At 39.3% G+C, this 25,478-nt stretch overlaps 1 protein-coding gene across 9 annotated transcripts in view; it reads right to left on the minus strand.

Annotated features, from left to right (window-relative positions):
- Window positions 1–25,478, minus strand: part of PDE4D (phosphodiesterase 4D) — a 546,954-nt gene that overhangs the window by 15,158 nt on the left and 506,318 nt on the right. For 8 of the 9 annotated variants that reach the window (XM_040542116.1, XM_040542115.1, XM_040542117.1 and 5 more), the window contains one exon: window positions 2,053–2,146. In XM_040542116.1, the coding sequence (XP_040398050.1) occupies window positions 2,053–2,146 (94 nt within the window). Of the gene's footprint in view, window positions 1–2,052; window positions 2,147–9,647; window positions 10,274–25,478 lie in introns of those variants that run through there. The other variant, XM_040542122.1, reaches the window with a different exon arrangement.

Below are 25,478 nucleotides of genomic sequence, written 5' to 3' on the forward strand. Positions count from 1 at the left end.
GGGGAGGATAAGCACTAGAGCTTTTGACTGGTGCAAACCGACAACAGATGAGGAGCAGGGACCCGTGTTCATGTTTTGATGTTTATGGTTTTGGTCATATGCACAACGTTTAGACCCATCAAAGGGAGGTTCATATGCTGATTTGTCAGAGCAACTCGAGTGAAAGGAAGGGGCTTGTCTGAACGACTTTAAATCTCCTAAGGAATTCCACGGGATTGCCTATGCTTTTGTAGTAATGATGCAAAGTATCCCAGGCCTATCTGAACATCTAGAAAAGGTAACTTGCCATTTTGACCCTGATTATGTTATACTCTTTGACAGGTTCTCTTACACTTTCACTTCAGAGGAAAACAGATTAATTACACTGAAAAATAAAAAGCTTACATATTATCAGACTCAAGATAGGAACCTTGATTCTTACACAAGAAATATATTAGTTGTCAGAAAGAATAACTTCATACATCTCATACAGTCCTACCTAGGAAAACAGTCTATCTATTTTAAAGAAGAAAAACATTAAAAACTGTTTTCTCATTACATCTTCCTAAATCTCAAATGTGAAAGTCTGTAGATGTTCGGGAGATTAGTTATGTATTAAGAAAACAATTTACTAGATTCATTTGAATTTTCTATGGAGATAATATTTTCCCTCTTTTCATTGTATCTCAGAATCTATATGTTGAAACAGCACATTTTGGAAATACTAGATTTAAGCAATAATTCTGTATCTCAGGTATTTTCCCCATTGTATTCCTCTGGTACACCTTTTTTTTTTTAGCAGCCTAGGTTTTCATTTATATGCAGCCACTAAAGAAAATCCATAGCTCAGTAATTTGTAAGTGATTGCCTTTCCAGTGCTCTTTCTGCTCCACACCGAGGTCTCCTCTGAAAGGTAGACAGATGCATTTCCTTACCCTGTCAAAATGAGCCTTAAGTTTTCAAGTAAAGCCATACAGAGACTGGTATCTAAGTCTTTTCAGTTAGCCTAAGTGGCTCTTGAAGCTCTGCAATAGCGCTTCTCCACAACACAGGCATATCTCTTTCTTCTTTTCTGAAACCCTGCTGTGCTGCACTTCTCAGGCAGCTACTGCAATCATGGATAAACTGAATGGGCACATGAAGAGATCCATTTAGGTTACGGTGACAAGCAGGATAAAATGGGACTTTTAAAAACCCCACTTCTTTCCAAAAAGCACAAAAAGCCCCAGCTATCTCACACAAATAAAACAAAATTTCTCTTAGCCTTGGCACTTTTATAACGTATTTGCTATCCTAATTTAGATATATCCAGCTGTGCTTCCCCTTATGTGCACAGTCACGAACCAGTTGTGTTTTGCTCAAAACTTCCTTAAAATTTATATATTAACTTTATTTTCTTGTTCACAATCAACCACATGGAACCAAGTTTTATTCATTTTCACCAGTTTTATATACATATGAAAAACAAAACAGAACAGAACATTGCCTTCTGCAAAGCTATAGAGAAAGAAACACAGTCTTCATTATATCATGTCAGGACTTTCAGTGCTCACATCCCACAGTGCAAGCTCTTTAGCTGCACAAATTATCTGGCAGCAGTCTGTTCAGATGTTGACTTAGTCAAATTCATCAGCTTTCTCATGTGCAGGCAGGGAATACCAAAACATCAGAACCATGTACTGTGAGATTTAATGAGGTTACATGTGTTCGTGTGCCTTCAGCACACTGAAACCTCTTTGTTCTAACTTTCCTTCTGGCCATAAGGGAAACAGAATGGAAGAACTATTTTAAATATATGAAATACTCAATTTATTATATATTAATTTCTTAATATGGTAGCAATATAATAATGAAAATATGTAGATGAATATTTATCTGCAAGTACACAGGGAAACCACACACACAAACTAAACAAGCTGTAAATGAATGGATTTACCATAACCTCTGTACTGAATGTACAGCTTCTGAAAACAGAAAATTATATGGAAAGCTACCTGCTTTTAAGCTCTATCACAACACAGAAAGAGACTAAAAGAACAAAGGCAAAAAAGTTAGCTCTCATCATGGTCTTACCTAAAAATGTGTTTGATATATATTCAGAGACCTGATTGCCTGATCTGCTCATTTCAGAAAGGTGGGTTAGCTCCCGGTTGAGCATTCTTTTAAACTGGAAAGGAAAACCAGAAACAAAAAAGCATGAGTTAGTGATCAAGACATATTTTGGTTAGGATGAGAAAATGCAGTCAATTTATAACAGGGGGAAGGACACAACAGTAAGAACATACACTAAACTAAGATACCAGTGAAAGCAAAAATGACGTGTAATATTGCTCTTCCCTACTAACTTCCTTATCTGTTGAAAAACATAACTCTTAACCACCTAAAACACTGAATCACGATTCGATTGCTGAGGCACAGGGTCCTACTTGTAACTGAAAGCTGTAAGGCATAAGCATAAACTCAAAAATAATTAATGTTCCCTTCTTGTCATGTTTTTTTTTTTTTTTAATTTAAAGAGAAAATGCAAACATATTTACACAAGATCCCTTATCTGCTAGGAGTTTCTTATCATATTTATAAATTAATCTATTTGTATACATTTGACATACTTTTCAAAACCTTTGAAGTTTCTTCTCTTGTCATTAATCTAAAGAATTTGACGGCACTCCTTAAAAATATCAAAATATCTTATGATTTCCTACACACCAATATGCAGGCTTATCTTTTACTTAAAAATATTTTAATCGACCAGACCAATGACTTGCCACTTCTGGTCAGAAATGTCTCAGAAAATTGACAGTGTCTGTATGAAACATCAGAGTAGAAAACAACCATCCATGAAAACCTCTTCCTTTCCCCTTAATTCACATAGGCTGCCTATTTGATGTGAGTGCATATTAGCATTCCACAAAGCGTTAATTGATTGCATCATTATAATTGAGTCTTTCTGTACTCCTTCAAGAGTCCAGGATACCTTCAAAGAATCCCGGAATGGCTGAGGTTGGCAGGGACCTCTGGGTCCATCTGGCCCAAACCCTGTTCAAGCAGGGACACCCAGAGCAGGCTGCACAGGACAATGTCTTTTGACGGTCTCCAAAGAGGAGACTGAACAACCTCTCTGAGGAACCTGTTCCAGGGCTCCATCACCCACACAAGTGTGGGAAGAAGTGCTTCCTTCCACAGAGAGAACCTGTGGCATTGTGTACCATATGTTAATTGTGCAATGCAGCTCTATGTTACATGTCATTTCACATATAGTAATATAGCTCTGCCTTGATATTACCAATAAATACAACTCAGCAATATTTATTATCAATTCAACCAGTTCCTTCCAGTGCAAATTAATAGCTGTCACTACTGAATATTGTCTACCATTGTGCCATTTTTTCATTTTGTTGTTAGTTTCCCGTCTTCTTTTGTCTTAACAAGGCCAAATAATTTTCAGCCCTTTTCAGATTCATTTTCTACTTTTTCAGCTAGACATGATCATTTACTATATTAAGCAATAGTTATCCTTATTATATAACCCCGTAAACATTCTTTTTTTGCTGAAAATTACAAGATCCGTCTTCTATATACTAGATAAAGCAGTAGACTAAACATTGACCACCTCCTTTCCACCACACTGGAATCATCAAAGCCCTTACTTCAAAGAGGTTTTGAACAGTGAAAGGTGTTATTTTCTTCTCAGTGTCTTTGGAAGTCACCAATTACTGTATTGCTCACAGTGCACAATATAAAAATTACCTTTAATATAACATTCTAACCATTAGCCACCGCATTTTCCTGCCATCTCGACATACCATCAGCCCAGGAATTTCCCTCTACAAAGACTCCTACAACAAATTATACTTCTGTCACAAGCCAAAGGCACAACTTTGATCTCAGATACAGCTGTGTGCTAGCAAGTGCTCAACAGATTTCTGAAAATCTGAACCATAATGCAAATACGGTTATGTAGGCTATGAACTATAGAGCTATATATTCTGCATGAGACCAGTGCTAGTCTCCATAGTGAAGTCAGATGTTCGTCAACAATGTTACAAATGTTTAAAAAAAATGAGTCAAGCCTGCCAAGAAATAACATGACTGGGCCAAAAATTCTGAAAGTATTTTTAAAAGACCTTGAAACTTTTAACATGCATTTAAGACACACTTACATAGGTGTGTTTTTTGTTGTTGTTCGTTTGTTCTGCACCCAAGGTGAAAAATTGAATTATTTAAAGCAAAAACTGACAAAGTTGTAGATTGTCTCCAGACTATACCCAGAAACTGAAGCTTTAAATTAAATATCATACATAAGAATCTTAATAAAAATGCAAGAATTTGACAAAATGGCATTAACTTACAGGTTAAATCATCAGTAAATCCATTACCACTCCAGCATTCTTTCTTTCTCGGTTTGATACAGCTAATGCCCCTGGATCCCCCTCAATAGTCCTCATCTGTCTGCCTGCTTCCTGATAAGCCCTCTTAGGTAATGCCCAACATTGCCATGCTGTTTTAGCAGCTGCAGAGCAACACAATTGGATCACTTGCCACACTTCAAAAAAAGACCATCCAGCCACAGTAACTATGGCTCAGGAGCTCTCCATATACTTAAAAATTTCTCATGTTTGAAAGGAGAACAACTTAGTGTTTATACTATGCTTTTTTTTTTTTTTTTTTTTTTTTTTTTTCCAACTACCTGATACAGCAGGATACAGGAAGGATTTTTTTTTTTTTTCTCTGATCCATAAATTTAACTGGGGGCACAGAGGGAGAAAGACAGGGTACGCATTACTTGCTAACACTGGCGGCTAGTTCCAGTTGAACAATTCAGATGATGCACATGGTGATGCACATGGTGATGCTGCTAAAGGCATTACATTTTCTCAAGTGATTGACTGGTGTCCTGTTTGCACACTCAGCATTAAGCTCACTTAATAATGACCGGCAGCGAGGAGGACAATTTACAACCTGGTCAGAGAAATAATCATTGTACATCTTTTTTGCCCTCACCTGTGGCTTCTTGCACAGAAATAATATCATATAAACACAGAAGTTCAGTACACCTTGCTGATCTCAATCTCTGCTTTTGCTTTCCTGCACTGAATACAATTTTGGCTTTTAACCTTTTTTTTTTTTTTTTTTACTGTATACTGGGAACCATCTTGTGGAGTTTATGGAGTAGACATTCTTTAAGAATTTCCAACTAAATCTTTATTGTGTGAGCTGCCCACAAGAGACACAGCAGTCTCTTCCAATCTTATGTTCCTGACTGGTCTGATGCAAAGTCTTGCCCACCTCACATCACCCCGAAAGACAACAGAGCACATAAGCTAGACCATCAGCATAAAACCTGGTGAAGACTACATTGCTGCTGAATATGAGCATACAGTAAAACAAGTCCCCACGCTTCTGAAAGCCCTCCTGCTAACAGTGAATTCAATGAGAGAAGCCTTTGGGCTTTAAAGGAATGTAGAAGTGTGATTTCCTCACGTTCTTTCACATGTTGCTGACGCAACACCAACACAGCTTTAATTGACATCTATTTTGAGAACATCTGGACTGTGGAGTTTAGAAAATGGCTTTGATTTCCTAATTATACATGACAAAGCCTTATGACCGTCATCCACACTGGAACATATGAAGTTGTAGACCATACGCAGACAGCTGTTTCTGATGAAGAACGACAATGCAGCATGAGAAAAATAAAAGAGCATTAATTGTACAGCAATTAAGATGTTGAAATAGTTTTCTTGATTATGTCCTTTTGCAGTATATCTGTACATTACTTAATCTTTTGGTGTTTAATATCTTGTCCTTTGGGGGAAAAAAAATCTTTTTTTTTTTTCCTAAAATATAGGGAAAAAAAAATCCCAAAGCCTCTACTTTTTTCAGAATTTACGAATTTCTCAAAAACTTGCTGTTTCATAGAGCACCATTTTCCACATATTTATGCATCCTTGCATTATTATTTGAGAATGAAATTCTGCCTAACTTTCATGTTGCTCCCACAAGATCTTATTGCAAATCAGGGAAGTTTCTGTAACAACCAGAAAACATCTCTTTTAAGTGCCTGAAACTTGGCTAGACTGCTCATATTCTCTCTTCATTTCTCATCTTAGAAATAATGTTTAGCACTTTATTCAAAACAAGTCAAAACATGAAAAATCCTTGAAATAGTAAATGTTAAAGATATTATTTTGAGTAGGAATTTTAAAAATCTGAATGTCACATAGTTTTGTAGTTGAAGAAAATCAATCACAATGGATCGAATATGTTGTTACATTCACTATAATTATAATATTGTCAGCCTTGCAAAGGCAGGAATCAGAGGTTTTTGGATGAGCTATGTATATATTGTATTCTTCTTCGTAAGGGTTTTCTCACTTTACAGGCCAGGCACTGTTAGACTGAAAAAATGACACAACTACCCTTTGGACTATCACTGCCGTCAGCTATATTCTAGGAAATTCCCTGTGGAAATGGACAGGCTATAAAACATCCATTAAGTCAATTATATAGTTCTTCACTACTGAATACTGATGTCACAGCAGCAGAGTTCAACAAAAAATATGAAAAGTCTGATAGAGTGAGAATAAAAGTGCTGAGACAAGAACAATTTCCTAAATAGTGGTCATCTCCAAAGAACAGATTACACAGTGAGGACTGAACTAGGTAGTTTAGGTCCTTCTGGGCTCATAGCAGTGTGTCTGTGTCTCTGTATAATGCTGCTATCAACCTAGGGTAAATTTAAATGTTTTTTTAGTGGAAGAAAAAAATATATTTTTTTCAGATGTCAACACAGGTATGTAAAAAAAATTTGGACAGCGTTTTGCAGTAACTATATTCCCAAATTGTGACCAAAGCACTAAGGTAATTCTGGGGAGACTTGGTGTCTATAGCAAGAAGAAGATTCATGTTCAATTCCCAAGATAAGGAGACAATCTAACTACAGAGTCAGTTCATGTCTATGAAAAGTTTGGACTGCACTCAATATATATTGGGTCTACTGATTCCATTTTTGCTTAAAGTCCATGAATCAGTAACTCAAAGCTGAAGTAAATGTGTAGTCTGCGGAAGGATGCAGAACCACCCTTGGCATAGATGCCCCAGGAGGGCTTCTTCCACCCAGGCTTTCTTTTCATGAATAGGCAATCTGCTGCATCCCAAGGACTGTAAAGAGGTAACCACTACCTTTGGCAGCAGCACAGAAGGTAAAGCTAAGGCAAGAAGGCGGTCCATGGACCAAAATGCCCCTACCTGGCAGTCCTTCAATCTGAGTGTTAACTGAGCTCCAAACCCTGCAGAGGCTGGAACTAGAATGCTTGAAAGCACTGGAGTCTTTCTTTGCACTGGTTCCAAAATCAACATGGCAACAGATCTCAGACTCAAATTTTTTGGCTGCTTCTTTTCTAGATAACACTTCTAAATGCTTACATGGATACAATACATACAGGAAACCTGCATTCAATATTTGGAATATCACATTGCAGTGTATTTTGTTTCTGAAGTATGTATAATTGCTATTTTAAAAATACTTTCATAACTTAAAACTTAAAATATAATAAACTATATTATTTTATGGGGTTTGGAAAGGGGTGTATTCTACAAAAAACAAACAAACAAACAAACAAAAAAAAACAAGATAAGGAACTGAAAATAGGCCAATCTTAGAGGTTAATATAAGGCTTCTGTTTTTAATGTTTATCAGTGCAAAACTCTCTTTAACAGGACCCTTAATAAGTAAAAAGCATTCTCAAAAAACATGAATGTTGGTTGGAAGCCCATGCATTTAATTTATATCAAGATCGCAAACAGGTTTTTAATTCATAAGCTATAGTCAGGCTCCTGTCTCCAAGCCTGGCATTGCGACAGTAGTATTCACTGTTTCAAGGAAACATTCTCAAAGATAGCCAAAGACAATCTCTGACATCCATCTGACCAACATTCTCTCCAATATAATTTAACAGAAGATAATATAGCACAGCCTGAAGCATACAGAAATTACGAATATATGTGTAGTGAGAAATGTAAATACATGTCATGATCTCTGAGTCTAAGACATTTCAATTTTCCTTAATATTTCAAAAATATCCTAAATTATTCAATTTTGACCGTCATAAAGAGCAGATAGATCTTCATATTTTTCCTAAAACACGTATTCTGTGAACTTAGAAAGCACTATGCTAAAATTACATTAAAGTACTATTTAGCTTCTTAACTAAAATCATTGCCTATACACAGTATAGGACACTGTCTATATAGAGGACATATTTTACCGTGTGTAATCAACTACAGCTATCATGCTCTTTGCTGAACTTCAAATATTAAAAATTTATATCCATTTTAAAGGCTATGTAGCAACAGCGAAAATTTTTTTGAAGATCAATGATTGAATTTTTGTGACTGAGCAAGTAAAAAAATTACAGCAGCTGCCTGGAAATCCAGAATATACTTCCAAGCAATGTACAATAAATACCTCTCAGCTACACGGAAAATAATTCCATCTTATATTTTTGGTAAACGAGAAAAGAATCCACCCAGATAAGATAATGGACTTCAGTCTCTTCACAGATGACTGAACAAAATCCCTTAGAATACATTGTAATAATTCTCCAATAGCAGAAAATGGTCACAATGAGCTGATCGGACACAATGACCTAATGAGGATTTTACATTTCTATTTTTAAAACAAATCTGTGATAAAAGTGGATATAAATACAAGTGAGCATAACAGATTCAGTCATGTGTGAATATAATGCTTATATTATATTTAGTGATTTAATTAAATACTTCCATTACTTAGTTCAGTAGAAATGAGATTTATTTATTTTTCAATACTATGATGTGGAACAGTTACTGCTTGTCAAGAATAAGATTGTTTCATTTTTTTTCCTTTTTACATACTTCATAAATAAAATCATAAGAAAACATTATTTTTAAGCACAAACACAAAAGTAGGGGTAAAACAAAGCTCACATATGGTTCTGTATTAAGTGAATTTTGTTGAATGGCATATTGATTTAAATAATTGGTGAGAAACTTTCCCATAAAAGAGATAAAGCTTAATTCTATTTTCTAGCGTTACTGCAGCTTCAAGCTAGTTCAAAGCTTCTCTACATAATAATATAGATCAATCTTAGAAGAACATAATTTTCAGTGTCCCAGTGTTTTAATCAATAAGCTGTCACATACACATAGGCTACCAGAAAATGCTGCTGGAACATACTGTTGATAATTTCACATTTCTTCAGCTGCTAAAGCCAGTATGAGTCATGCATTCATCCATTATCCTCAGCCTCTTTAATCATGCTGTCTCCCATTGTATGCTATCTCAGTTTTGAGTTTTTTTTTTTTTCGTGAAATGTTTTAACATCTAGAAATACAGTTCTGTAGCAATCTTTCATAAAGGAATACAAAACTCTTCTGAATTTATATGGCTCTACACTTGGTATAATTATCCATTATAGCAATTATTTTAAAAGTCCCAGCACAATTTATAAGAAGGACTATATACTGTGCAGTTCATTCTCCCTGCTGAACAAAGCCTTGCTTTTCTGATTTTGACTTTATATGCATATTACTCATAGTCCTTTTACCCGCAAATACTCGTGCTATCCAGTAATCATGCAATCACGCACCGCAAATCAAGGTTCTCAAAAGGTAAAACAAAATCCTACCTTTATGTAGCCCCAAGAAACTGAGAGTAAATAGTTTGCCTCAGGCATTTTTAACTTTTTTTTTTCTATACTACCAAATCTAAGCTATTCAGTTCTTTGCTATCTGATACAGCAAAAGACTTTCAACAAGAAAGAAGCCTTCTCTCCTCTCTTAATTCTTTTCGCTGATCTTCAGGTTCTCAGCAACTGTGTGCACAGGAGGCACTCCGAAATGAAATCCAACCGTGTGGTCTTCTGATTGTATAAATGCCATTTATAAAACTCCAAGCACTCAGAGGCAGCATTGAAGAGACATATTGTATGAGTTGAAGAAATATCTGAAGAGCTAGGGATATGCATATTTCCTGAACACCAGGACTTAATGAATAATGTATGTCAAGATGCTCAGCTGCTGTAAAGACTTGTTCTATCAACAGCTACCAAATAAGGATCTGAAGGGGAAGCCACAAAGAGTGCCACTAATCCCTCCCATAGAGCCTAACTAGCAGCCAATAGTATGTCACCCTAAAAGATATAAATGCAAGGGGCTGGTGACATGAGATAGGATAATTTCTGATTGGGCGTCACTGGGGACTCTCCCGGGCATGGGGTATATCTTTTTTTTTCTTCCTCTTTTTTTTTTTTCTTTAACAACAAATGTCATTTAATAATGGCATCCCCGCCTGCAGCATTCACACTCCATTCAAAAATAATTAGTCTGAGTTCTTGTAGTTTCAGCAGCATTTGCCAGCTCTCTTCAATGGACATGCCATCCAAGCGGTTAAAATTAGTATTTTGTATGCTCATTTGGCTTTCCTACTCTTTTTTATTTTTCATATGGAAGGGAAATATATGAGTTTTTAAAATGAATTAAAAGCAACAAATAAAGCTACCAGTACTCTTGAGCAATCTTTGGTGTACTGTAATACTGAGAATCGTTTGGGCTTTTATGCAATCTAGATTAAAAAATGATCTGCTTGCCAATGAGCTGCCACTTTCTACTGTTTTTTTTTTCTACTTTTTTTTTCTAATTTTAATAGGAAAAAAGCAGTTATTAAGACGAAGCAGGTCACGTGTCTTACAATACCCCAAAAATATGAAGTTTCCATGCAGAAGTCAGAATAAAGATATTAGAGTCCTCAAACCAAATTCGCACTGTGTTTACTTAAATTTTACTCTTTCTGCCTTGGCAGGTTAATATAATCAATTACAACTATACATCACAAAAAAGAGGGGGGCGGAATTAACTGAAAGTGAAGCATGTCAGTGAGCTGACTCAGAGCATTAAATAAAATATTCTACCATCTGCCATTCAGAAACTAAAATTTAAATGGAGGAATGCATTATCTTACATCACTTTGTGAAAGACATATGCATTACTGCAGCAAATTTCTGAGTCTTTGCTGTATCAAAAGAAGGCAGTTTCCCAACATGACGGTGAGGAAACGTCTAAGGACAAGTTGGTATAGCATCCAGCCTAAACCCATATTGCTGATTCACTGGGAGCTGCTGACCAACAGTCATAAGAAACCTGACTGAAGTGGTTTCTAGCTCTCTGGGTGATGCTGTATAGCAACGTCAAAAACACTAAGTGCTTGAGAAAGAATCGAGCCTGCAAAAATCAATAGGGCAAAATATGAGATTAAGAGATTACTTCCTAACAGCAGAGAATTATAAGGGCTTTAAACTAGGTAAGAAGGGGGATGGGGCTGAAATAAGGCTTGTTGGAGCTGTGCCAGGGGGAACAATGGCAAGGCCGGGGGAGAAGGCAATGGCCCGACTGAAGTTAATCTACACTAATGCACGCAGCATGGGTAACAAACAAGAAGAGCTGGAAGCCATCGGGCAGCAGGCAGGCTATGACTTGGTTGCCATCACGGAAACGTGGTGGGACCACTCTCATGACTGGAGTGCTCCAATGTCTGGCTATAGGCTCTTCAGAAGGGACAGGCAGCACAGAAGGGGTGGTGGTGTGGCTCTCTATATTAGAGTGTTTTGATGTTGTGGAACTTGAGGCTGGGACTGATAAGGTTGAGTCTCTGTGGGTTAGGATCAGCGGGAAGGCCAACAAGGCAAGCATCCTGGTGGGGGTCTGTTATAGACCGCCGAACCAGGATGAGGAGACGGATGAGGAGTTCTACAGGCAGCTGGCAGAAGTTGCAAAATCGTCAGCGCTTGTTCTCGTGGGGGACTTCAACTTCCCAGACATATCCTGGAAGCACAACACAGCCCTTAGAGAAAGCAGTCTAGGAGGTTTCTGGAGAGCGTGGAAGATAGCTTCCTGACGCAGCTGGTTAGAGAGCCTACCAGGGGAGGTGCCCTGCTAGACCTTCTGTTCACAAACAGTGACGGACTGGTGGGAGATGTGGTAGTCGGGAGCTGTCTTGGGCAGAGTGACCACAAAATGGTAGAATTCTCTATTCTTGGCGAAGCCAGGAAGGTGACCAGTAAAACCGCTGTCTTGGACTTCCGGAGGGCTGACTTTGAGCTGTTCAGGACACTGGTTGGCAGAGTCCCTTGGGAGGTGGTTCTGAAGGGCAGAGGAGTCCAGGACGGCTGGGCACTCTTCAAGAAGGAAATCTTAATGGCTCAGGAGCGGTCTGTTCCCACGTGCTCAAAGACGAGCCGGCGCGGAAGAAGACCGGCCTGGCTGAACAGAGTTGTGGTTCGAGCTTAGGAGAAAAAGGAGGGTTTATAATCTTTGGAAAAGAGGGCGGGCCACTCACGAGGACTATAAGGATGTTGCGAGGCTGTGCAGGGACAAAACTAGAAGGGCCAAAGCTCATCTGGAGCTAAATCTGGCTACTGCTGTTAAAGATAACAAAAAAAGTTTTTACAAATACACCAACACCAAAAGGAGGACTAAGGAGAATCTCCATCCTTTACTGGATGTGGGGGGAAACTTAGTGACAAGAGAAGAGGAAAAAGCTGAGGTGCTTAATGCCTTCTTTGCCTCAGTCTTCAGCGGCAAAACCAGTTGTTCTCTGGATACCCGGTACCTTGAGCTGGTGGAAGGGGATGGGGAGCAAGATGTGGCCCTCGCTATCCATGAGGAAATGGTTGGCGACCTGCTACAGCACTTGGATGTATGCAAGTCAATGGGGCCGGATGGGATCCACCCGAGGGTACTGAGAGAACTGGCAAAGGAGCTGGCCAAGCCGCTTTCCATCATTTATCAGTAGTCCTGGCTATCAGGGGAGGTCCCAGTCAACTGGCGGCTAGCAAATGTGACACCCATCTACAAGAAGGGTCAGAGGGTAGACCTGAGGAACTATAGGCCTGTTAGTTTGACCTCAGTGCCAGGGAAGTTCATGGAGCAGATCATCTTGAGTGTCATCACGCGGCACTTACAGGGCAACCAGGCGATCAGGCCCAGTCAGCATGGGTTTATGAAGGGCAGGTCCTGCTTGACGAACCTGATCTCCTTCTATGACAAGGTGACGTGCTTAGTGGATGAGGCAAAGGCTGTGGATGTGGTCTACCTTGACTTCAGTAAGGCTTTTGACACCGTTTCCCACAACATTCTCCTCAAGAAACTGGCTGCTCTTGGCTTGGACTGGCGTACGCTTTGTTGGGTTAAAAACTGGCTGGATAGCCAGGCCCAAAGAGTTGTGGTGAATGGAGCCAAATCCAGTTGGAGGCCGGTCACTAGTGGAGTCCCCCAGGGCTCAGTATTGGGGCCAGTCCTCTTCAATATCTTTATCGATGATCTGGATGAGGGGTTTGAGTGCACCCTCAGCAAGTTTGCAGACGACACCAAGTTAGGTGCGTGTGTCGATCTGCTTGAGGGTAGGAAGGCTCTGCAGGAGGATCTGGATAGGCTGGACCGATGGGCTGAGGTCAACTGGATGAAGTTCAACAAGGCCAAGTGCTGGGTCCTGTACCTGGGGCACAACAACCCCAAGCAGCGCTACAGACTGGGAGATAAGTGGTTGGAAAGCTGCCTGGCAGAGAAGGACCTGGCAGTACTGGTTGATAGTCGGCTGAATATGAGCCAGCAGTGTGCTCAGGTGGCCAAGAAGGCCAACAACATCCTGGCTTGTATAAGAAGCAGCGTGGCCAGCAGGTCTAGGGAAGTGATTGTCCCCCTGTACTCGGCTCTGGTGAGGCCGCACCTCGAGTACTGTGTTCAGTTTTGGGCCCCTTGCTACAAGAAGCACGTCGAGGTGCTCGAGAGAGTCCAGACAAGGGCGACGAGGCTGGTGAGGGGTCTGGAGAACAACTCTTACGAGGAGCGGCTGAGGGAGCTGGGATTGTTCAGCCTGGAGAAGAGGAGGCTCAGGGGCGACCTTATCACTCTCTACAGGTACCTTAAAGGAGGCTGTAGCGAAGTGGGGGTTGGTCTATTCTCCCACGTGCCTGGTGACAGGACGAGGGGGAATGGGCTAAAGTTGTGCCAGGGGAGGTTTAGGTTGGATATTAGGAAGAAATTCTTTACTGAAAGGGTTGTTAGGCGTTGGAATAGGCTGCCCGGGGAAGTGGTTGAGTCACCATCCCTGGAGGTCTTTAAAAGACGTTTAGATGTTGAGCTTAGTGATACGGTTTAGTGTAGGACTTGTTAGTGTTAGGTCAGAGGTTGGACTGGGTGATCTTGGAGGTCTCTTCCAACCTAGACGATTCTGTGATTCTGTTATTCTACTTCTTAATGTGACAACTGGCTACAGTCAATAGACCATCCAGCACTTAAATGTTTTCGTATGGAAACCACACTGTTTTCATTAAAATAGGTAATATAAAATATATATATACGTGAATGAACACATTACTGATACATTTTCAGTAAAAAGAAGTTAAGAAGTAAAAATAAGTTATACCTGTCTGAGGTCTATACAGGAAGATGAATACAAAGTAAGTTTTGAAAACAGACCTGGATTATTAGAGACTTGGCAAGACATTAAAATAGACAAAATTTAAAATAAAATTTATTAAAATAAAAAACACCCGCTTTGCATTGTTTTCTGATCACCCGTGAGAGAACACTGCTGCCACCTACCCAATACTAACACTGGGGATTAGAAACACTTTTGTTGATTTCTCTAGCTAAATAAACTGCAACATTACCTTCCACCTCGTCTCAAAATTCACAACACTGAGGACTGCAAAAGACTCCTCTGCACAACCAGCTAAAAAGGCCCAGAGAGATTTTCCAAAATTTGTAAGTAAGCAGAGACTATGGCAGGAAGGCTGTCATCCTCATGGGCACAGCAGGGTCCCTGCCAAGCTCCCTTACCCTCCCCCCTCTTCCTCCTCCTCCTCCTTCTCATCTTCCTTCTTCTCCCAGCCTTTGAGGAGGATCCTTTGTAAGCTGTGGAGTTGGAAGAGCTTGGACCAGGCAAGCACGGAGATCGCACAAAGCGAATTAAGTTTTACCTCCTAAAATGCAAAGATTTAGAGGCTCCATTAGCTACTCTCTTTTTCTGACTCCTTTTCATAGAATCATAGAATCAGCAAGGTTGGAAAAGACCTCCATGATCGTCTGGTCCAACCATCCCCCTAACACCAGTATGACCCACTAAACCACGTCCCTAACGATCATGTCCAACCTTTCCTTAAACACACCCAGGGACAGTAACTCCACCACCTCCCTGGGCAACCTGTTCCAATGCCTGACTACTTCTTTCTGAGAAGAAATGTCTCCTCATTTCCAACCTGAACCTCCCTGACACAACTTGAGGCCATTCTCTAGTCCTCTAGTTCTGTCACTAGTTATCTGCGAGAAGAGGCCAATACCCAGCTCCCCAAACCTTCCTTTCAGGGAGTTGTAGAGAGCAATAAGGTCTCCCCTGAGCCTCCTCTTCTCCAGACTAAACAACCCCAGTTCCCTCAGCACTCCCCATAGGACTTGTGTTCCAGGCCCTTACCAGCTTCGTAGCCCTTCTCTGGACATGCTTCAAGGCCTCGATCTTTCAAGGGTCTTTTTTGAAGTGAGGGGCCTTTACTGAAGCGAGGGGCCCAAAACTGAACACAGCACTCAAGGTGTGGCCTCACCAGAGCTGAGTACAGGGGGACGATCACCTCCCTGGTGCTGCTGGCTACACTATTCCTGATACAAGCCAGGATGCCATTGGCCTTCTTGGCCACCTGGGCACTCTGCCAGCTCATGTTCAGGCGAGTATCAATCAGCACCCCGCAGATCCTTTTCCTGTGCACAGCTTTCGAGCCACTCTGGCCCAAGCCTGTAGCGTTGCATGGGGTTGTTGTGGCCAAAGTGCAGGACCTGGCACTTAGCCATGTTGAACCTCATCCCATTGGCTTCTGCCCATCAACCCATCCTGTCCTGGTCCCTCTGCAGGGCCTTCCTACCCTCTGGCAGATCAACACTTCCCCCCAACTTGGTGTCATCTGCAAACGTACTGAGGGTGCACTCAATTCCCTCATCCAAATCATCAATAAAGATATTAAAGAGGATGGGCCCCAACACCAGCCCCTGAGGAACACTACTCGTGACCAGTCGCCAGCTGGATTTCACTCCATTCACCACCACCCTCTGGGCCTGGCCATCCAGCCAGTTTTTAATGCAACAAAGAGTGTACCTGTCCAAGTCATGGGCTGCCAGCTTCTCCAGGAGAATATTGTGGGAGACCATGTCAAAGGCCTTGCTGAAGTCTAGGTAGACTACGTCAACAGCCTTTCCCTAATCTACCAAGTGGGTCACCTGGTCATAGAAGGAGATGAAGGTGGTCAGGCAGGACTTGCTTTTCATGAATCCGTGCTGACTGGGCCTGATCCTGCAGTTGTCCTGTACATTCTGTGTGATAGCATTCAAGATGACCTGTTCCACCACCTTTCCTGGCACCGAGGTCAGGCTGACAGGTCTGTAATTCCCCAGGTCCTCCTTACGACCCTTCTTATAGACGGGCATCCCACTTTATTTATATCTTTGAGGAAAACCTGCAAGAGGATGCTCAGTGCTGACATGAACCTGTACAAGAAGGTAAATGGAGTGAGAGGGAGATAAGGATGTGACAACTCTGCCAGGCCACTCCTGGGACAATCCCTGATCCTTCCACCATGCTGCCTCCCTTCAAAAGGCAATTTAAATTACAAGACTTAGAAGGGGGTAAAATAACAGTTGTTGTACTTCTGGCTACTAAAGAAGTGAAGTGTGTAGGTGTGAAAGTTTGGTTGCAATCGGTAGTAAAAACAGACATTGGAAAAACAAGGTTTAAAGTCATTTCTCTTACTTTGTCACATTAAAGGCTGGTTCCTATTTAAATTTTATTAACTACTGTCCTCAAAAGCACAGAACTATTTAAAACATCTGGTGTGTAAATAGCACTACTTGTTTAATATGTAAAAAAAATCTTCCTTGATTATTTTACTTCCCACCAAGATCCTAGACAAAGACCCATCCATAGTGAATTATAGGTTATTAAATTTATTAATGAAAGGTGTTATAGAGCTATTATCTAGATAACTTTGATGTCTTTTACTAACATTAGGTAGTTTGTGAGACCCCTCTATTATTTCTATCTTTTCTGAAGATGTTTACAAGTCTGTAGAAAAACTGCTTATGTACTCCATTGAATCTGCAAAATTCTTGGCATGGAGAAAAACAATTTTTCATGATTTTTACAATGTATCTGTATGCTACAACTATTCATTTTAGCTGCTTGACAACTACACTTTTAGTAGGAAATGATGACTGGTATTAACAGTTTGTTACACATTTGTATGATTTTTCTGAGACCCACAGCCTCAATCATCTCCAAGTACCAGTAGCTACAATATAATTTACTGGTATGACTTTACTGACTTAGCAAGTCCACCCTCTGATTTTAGCTACATGTAGAGTATGATTGCCTACCTTAGAAATTTACAGTTGGGAAATTCACACCTGTGCTGATTTGTAGTAATTGTTTTGGTTGATTTTCACCCTCAAATCCCATGTTGGAAGATTGAATAATGAATTTTAAAGGAAGTTATGGTGGACAGATGAGTGTACAGTAAATAGCTTCCACACACAACTAAATAATGAGTGAAATTCAGCACAAATAAAAAGAAGTGAGAAATAAGTGGAAATCCAGCAACATGAATGGGATATTCTTGTTTTCATAGACACATACATCCATGAAGACAAAATACGGAGAAAGGAAGGAATAATAACATTTTTCTACAGTGGGTCTAATCAAGCAAAGAATATGGAAATGAGAAAAGTGTAACTTGAAATGAAAGTAACTGAGTAATTATTCAGAAAACAAGGAAGCTTTTAATGAGTACTGTTGTATATTTAGAAAGAATCGGGACAATGACCTTGATAGGCAGAAAGATGATCAAGTCCTTTAATGCCCACAGGAAATGTTAGCTATTATTTAATCAACAAGCCTGGATAACTTTCTCCACAAAAGTCATAAAAGAGGTGGCAGAGATCCCAGGAGCTGGGATGTTCAGCTTTAGGAAATTTTGAAAGACTGCAGAAATGTTAATTTTGTGCCAATCAAAATTTGTAAGCAGGATGGCTGGGTAACTTCAGGCCAGTTCATGAAATGTAAGTCCAGGGTAAAACAAAGGAAAAGCTGAAATGCACACATTTAGGCATTTGCTTTATAAAGAACTATAAAAAAGGAAAACAATGCCAGTCAATATGGTTTTAAGCCTTTGAATACGTAATATTCTTGAATTGTTGTATGGCATTTGATTTAGTACCATACAATATTCTGCAATAGCAATTCTAATGTCAAGAAAGGACACATTAAATCGCTTAGGAACCTTGCTATTGATGGATTTCTTAGAATCATCAACATGTTGATGGTAATTATGTGATGTCCTCGTGTAATAGGGCAGTTTTAAATAGGTTTCTGCAAGACCTATGTTACTAGGTCTTGTAACTATGCTACAGTACTCCATTTTTCATTCGCGATCTAGAATTAAGTCATTGCTGTGAGAACTTCCACACTTTGAAAACTTACAGATAAAAAAAATTGGAAAAAATAATACTAATAAATTATGAGGATATGGAGGTCACAGAAAGAACTATTACTCGTTCAATATATTGACCATTCATGTAAACTAGAATTCACAGAATTTAACTGCAAATATACCCAAGGCAACAAGGAACATTTTGTCCTTGAGTACAAAATGCTGGATTTCACTGAAGAAAGCAGCAACCCTGAAGAGCTCATAGAATCACTGGAGAAAGGAAACATAACAGTACATCTCATACTGATACAGTGGCCTTCCCCACACTCCACACTTGTATCCTCTATAGTAATAAATAAAAGTAGAGAGGCACTCCTAACACACCATTCTGGCAGCCCCAGTGACGGAGAAGGGCACGCAGCTCTGGCATCTCTGTTTTTCTAAAGGCTGACAGGTATAGTGAGTAGGAGAAGAGTTACAATTATTATTCAAGGGATAGAAAAAATGTTCTGTAGTAAAAGAAAAACAGCCTGTTTAACATTAAAAAAAAAAAAAAAAAAAAAAAAAAAAAAAAAAAACACCACAGCAGTTACTGTGTAGAGGCACAAAGAAGAAAATACAGTGTGCCAGTTAACTAGCACTGAGGAAGCAACAAGAATCAATAGACAGCAGATGAACTGAAACCAATTCAAAATGCTTACAAGACAAATGTATTAGCAATGAGAATTAGTAAATTAGAGCACAAGAGCAGTGAAGTCATAGATTCTCTGCTGCCTGCTCTCTTCAAATCAAGAACGTTATCATTTTGGAAGCTACATTTTAACCCCAAATGAATGATATTTCAATTACATACAAGTCAGTGATTTCGTTACTTTCACCTTTATGTGCAAGTCAATCATCTGAGAGAGACAGCAGATCTAGTAATCCATTTGGGTCTATGAGTCTATAAAAACTTAAAAGAAAATCAGGGTGGATGTCACATGGCTATTTCTAGCAGACTTCTCTCTCCTCCTTTAACAGAAGAGTAATACTTTTCTAAGCCATTTAACACATAGAAGTATATCCTACTTTCTGAGTAAAAAGCACACTGTGACCTAGTATACCAGTAAATTGGATGCAAAAATATTAGAATGATCTTTTTGGATCATTTTTTTAAATCAGCTTTCATACTAAAACCACAGCATGTTAGGTAGATCACATTCATTCAAGGGTTGATTGTTAATGAAAGGCTAATGACCCCGGAAAATTAATCTATTTCAGATTATTGTTTTAGAAAGTCTACCTTATAAGTAACTTGTATCATGAAGGATAATTGCATATCTCCTACAAAACTGCTCTCCTTGAAAGCAACTTCAACAATGTAGAAGCTGTAACAACTACTTCTGTGCAAAGTTCTACAGTCGTCAGTACTTGTACTACTTAAACTATTTCTTGGTTCCCTGCAAAGCCCTGTACCACCGATGTAGTTAGAAAAAAAATGACTATTAACCAAAATTTTATATTCCTTCCACAAGAATGTGAACTTCATTATTACATTGCCTTTTGCTGTTGTTATGCTATCCCATGTTTGTGCAAAGGCACATGGATTTCACCTATATTAGTGAGAATTTAATCCTTTTATTCATCTGTCATATTAATGCTCATGATTTGCAACAATGACCTAGAGATGCCTGCAGACCACTTTACAGCATACAGACCAGACCAAAAGATTCTGCAGAATATAAACTTTCAAGGAAAAGCTTGGTTTCCCCTGAGATCCAGTAGAGGGCTTCTTATAAAGAGAAACATTACTGACAAGGACAAGAAAGAGAATTATATCTTTAGAAGCCTGGCAAAAACCCTGATCCTCTGAAATAAAGCAACCATGTCCTTTTCTTTATCTTGGTAGTAAACAAAAACTCCTGAAGGTACAGTCAAACAAGCAAGTAAGACGGCTATGATTCTGTCTTGAGGAAAAGGATAGGAAAAAGGCTCAAGTGCCACCTTGTTGATTCAGTTGCAGTACTTCTGAGCTGTCCTACTGGAGATTTACAGTCTCAGTGTTTCCTCCTGCAGGTCAGCAAGTAGTAATATGGGAGCTCCCACAGAAATGTGCTTAGCTTTGAAGGCGGGAGGACAGTACTTTTTAATTCAACCACAATGCACTGGATTGTCTATAAAGCTGCACTGGAAGACTCCAAAGAGATGTCCAAGCATCAGCCCTGAGTATGAGTATACTGGATGCAGTGCATACTGTCTACTGCATGATAAAAAATAAAGAAGACAGCTAAATGCATCCTAGATTTTAGCTTTTAAGGTTGTATGCTTGTAAAACAGGAATAGACAGCCTGAACATATTTCATGAGCCAAATGATAATCCTACCTGAAAAATATTAAATAAAAATAATAAATTTTAAAAAAGCATTTTTAGACTGACCTCTATACACCAGAGAACAGCAACAGTCACACATGTCAAATCTGACTCCTACTGGTCACAAACACAAGACTGTTCCCATAGGATTAGCCAACTTCATCTGGCATTTAGGTTGGCATGAGCCCTAACAGAAAGGCTCTCCACAAAATGTAAAGTCCACCTTTTGCTGGGAGAGCACAGCAGCAAAGAATGCTCATTCCATCCAGAAAGCAAGGGTGTATGGATGGACTCAACCAAGCCAAAAACCATAACTGGTCTGGAAGAAGCAGGACAGATATGGACAAAGAAACAACACCAAATCAATCAGCTTCACCATTCTTCTCTGGGTCCTGCCTAAGACTCCCTTACTGGAAGGAGAGAAAATTTAAAACTTAAAATTAATAATGAAAAAGAAAGAAATTTGGAATATACTGAGTTGTTCCAGCTGCAGCAATCAGCTGCCACACACCAAGAAAGCAGCAAAGGTGGAGCCAAAATTGTTTTTTACACTGATATCAAGAGATGAACTCCACTGGTGGCTAACAACTGGTGGCTGTAACTGGAACAAAGCCATAACTCCTCTGAAGAATCATCAGTTTTAAGGATCAGAACTGCTGCATAATTACGCTGCTTTAAAAAGGCTTTCTTGGCAGCCTCTTGCTTGTCACAATTACATTCATTAAACACAATGGAATAGCCTAAGCCATACCATTTTACAGATCATTTTAGTTGGGAAATGATATATAATTCTCATGCATCAAATATGAGTATTTTATGTTGCTGAACAGACTGAAATGACAAAGTTTGCCTGAATTACTTCAGGGGAAGTACGTAGTAAAACCCAGCAGTTGAACTGATTAATTAAGAGTTTGGCTCTTTTATTCATTAAAAAAAAAATAAAATAAATCAACTAATCAACTTCCTGGTAGAATACATAATTCAGTGTTTGTATTTGCTGCCCTCTAGTGGTAATAGAAGCATTAGCAATGTATATACAGGAACGCATTGCACTTTACTAGAGAAGAAATGTCACAATTTTGTCCACGAATTTTCAACCACGTTGAACCAGGATCTTAGGACGCATCCTCTACAATTGCAGTACTTTCAGTAGACACTCCAGAGCAATTGCACAAGCAACATAAATTACACCCTATTTCAGCCCATGCTTTGAGGACTGATGTCAATCTTTAAGACACGATATTCACCTACAGCGTTCTTCCAGCAATTGTTCTAAACAATGATGGGGAACAGTAAGACTATAACAGATCTAAAAAAAACCTTCAGTAAATGGAGTTTAATTTCAACACGTACTTTCCAGTTTACAATATTGTGTTATATATTCACTTTCCCCCTCAAATACAATGCTGTCAAAATGATGCAAGTTACACAAAAGCTACTGTTAAAAGCTAATTTAGATCAGAGAAAAAGTGGATTGGGATGTGATTACACTTGCAGTTATAACAGCAGATTTGAGGGGGCAATAGCTCCTGGCAGAAGCAGTGATGAATAGCTCAGGACGTTATCTCTCTATCCTGCTCTGTAACCGACTGAATTGAACATGTAACCACAATCCAGTATTTTCGTCCATTAAATTATTACTGTGAACACGATCTGATGTGGATATAGACAGCCTTTGAAGTTCTGCCCTAAAACACGATATCAAAATAAAATCCTTTACCTTTACTTGGATGTATGTATCACATCACAAACACACACAACCTTTGTGTTTTCACGTATCCACAGCTATTGTTATAAATATTATATATTTCTGCATCATAACAGCCAAAGCTGAGAAACAACAGGGCAGTTAGTTGTACTTCAGGTCTGGATATGTCTCAAACAAATATCCTACGTTTAAGCAAAATGTTTTTTTTCTTAAATACAGTTAATTCATCATATCTGCATATTTCTCAATGGACACCAGCTTGTTTTGCTCAAAGGTTCTCTCTCTAGTTATAAAAGATAACTGGCGCACACACACACACACACACACACAAATCAAATGTATGCTCAGCTGGCACTGGACATGAGCTCCGGGACCTTCGAGCAGACTATGATTTTTTATTTATTTTTTTAATCTTTACCTGATATACATCTCATTTATGCTAGGTATTTTAATGATGTGCTTCTCTTTCTGTTAGTCCTCCATGACAATCAGCTTTGCAGTGAACAATCTTAAACAAACCTTTCAAAAAACAGCACCAGAGAAAGCTACAAAATGCTGCAGGAGGGACCCAGCCCAGACTCTTTTATAATAATTCATTCCTTTACCATACCCTGACAGCAGTCTGTTTGCTTCACTTAATTCCTGTATTTGATAGAAACTATAGTTTGGTTGGAAAAGTACAATAGAAATAAATTATCACTAAAAGCAAAACAAACAGCAACTCATATTATTACTAGTTTAAACATGTATTTCTGATTGTAGCTATTGATATAAAGGAATTGCTAGGTAATGTTAAAGCAGTAACAAAAGACCTTAAAATGAAGAAGAAAGTTTAAAAGGTATGCATCACACCTTTGGAAAGCAGCTAAATTAAAACTCTCTCTGAGCCTTTAAAATGCACGGTTGTTTATGGAAACAGTTCAGGAGTTAGCAGCATCAATACCTCACAGGTTCTGTATCTGTAGTCAACACTGATGCTGAATCCCTCTGAATTCCCATACAAGAATGGCAAATGTAAATTTTGCCATTTACCTTCTCTTAAATCTATTTTTTGTATCAATCACAACAATTCCTGGTGACACTAAATGGCATTATCATGCTATTATAACAAAGTTCTCCTTTGAGGGTATATTGAGGGTATAATTAAAATCTCTTGAAAGACTTCAGGAAAACAAAAACTGTATTTATGATTTTTTTTTTTTCCTTCACAAAAGACAGCACCTAGTCTTTATTGGCAGATATTTCTGCTGAACTACCATTGGGAACAAAAGCCTGCTGTAAACCCAGCTGTAAACCCAGCAAATTCCCCAGCTGGGAAATAAAAAAATAAAAGTCCATCTACAGGCTCTTTAAGATTGGCTCTTCTCTTCCCATTTATCCTCCCTGCTTGACTGAAAAATTTCTGGCCAGCTGCAGTCAAAGGATCAAGACAGATGACTTAAGGACTCTCCCCAAAAGTCCTCTTATATGACCAGATAAGGCTTTACCACAACCATATCTCAGCATCAAATAGTTTCATGCTCCAAAAAATACCCATTCTCCGGCCTTCCAACCATGCAGGAAAGGAAATCGTGAATAATACTCAGCTGAAGCTTAAAAATTTGGAATGGGTGTATACTCCTTTTAGGAGGAGTCTTTTCTTGGAAGAACAGATCCAAAAATCTATCATAAATAAAAAGGAAAAAAATACTTCCCCTCCCTTAACACTTAGATTATGTAAACCATATGTACAGTAACTTGTAGGGGACAGTGTAACATCTGTAATGATTCCCAAAATGAAAATAAAAGCAAGTACAAAATAAGTCAGACATTGGACAAAAGGAAAAGGTAAGACTTCATTAAAACTGCATCCATGGATGGCACAGCAGGTCAATTTTAGTCACATCTTTTTGTCTTTTCTCTGTTAGAGACTGCCCTTGGGGAGGTTACACTATTATACTACACTTCGGGTCTCTCACCTCAATTCTTTCTATTATGTATATATATATATATCCATTCATGTCTTTGCAGCAACTATGACCAGACCACCATACTTTTAATATATATATATATATTTAAAGTTACAGCCATACTGTACCGATAGAGCACTGCTATCAGCTTCAATTCTTTTTATCTGCAACCAGAGAAGACTCCTGTCTCTCCACCTGCACCACGCAAAACACAGGGACAAAACAAGACGGAAATCTGTCCTGGTTTCAGTTAGGACAGAGTTAATTTTCCTCCTAGTAGCTGGCAGGGTGCTATGTTTTGGATTAGGATGAGAAAAGCGCTGATAACATGCTGATGTTTTAATTGTTGTAGAGCAGTGCTTACACCAAGCCAAGGACTTTTCAGCCTCTCTCTGTCCTGCTAGCGAGCAGGCTAGGGATGCAGCAGAAGCTGGGAGGGGACAGACCCAGGACAGCTGACCCAAACTGGCCAAAGGGGTATTCCATACCATCTGATGTCATGCTGAACAATATATAGGGGTGGCTAACCGGGGTGGAGGTGTGGCCGGCTGCTCGGGGATAGGCTGGGCATCGGTCAACGGGTGGTGAGCAATTGCATTGTGCATCACTTATTTCGTACACATTATTACTATTAATACTATTATTATTATTATTATTGTTGTTATTCTTTTCCCTGTCTTAATAAACTGTCTTTATCTCAACTCACAGGCTTCACTTTCCCGTTTCTCTCCCCCATCCCGGAGAGGGAGGGGGGAGGGTGAGCGAACGGCTGTGTGGTGTTTGACTGCCAGCCGGGCTAAACCACAACAGCCCATTTGGCGCCCAACGTGGGGCACGAAGGGTTGAGATATCGACAGATTTGACCAGAGTGTGTTAAACTAAAATTGGTATAAGCATTCGACCTGCTTAATAGTTGCTAGTCACAATGTTGATTGCCTTAATCTCAAGTCTGCTGTGCCTGTTTCCCAAATTGAGTTTTATAGCAA

Source organism: Cygnus olor, chromosome Z (genome assembly GCF_009769625.2).
Source record: "Cygnus olor isolate bCygOlo1 chromosome Z, bCygOlo1.pri.v2, whole genome shotgun sequence".
Classification (NCBI taxonomy): Eukaryota; Metazoa; Chordata; class Aves; order Anseriformes; family Anatidae; genus Cygnus; species Cygnus olor.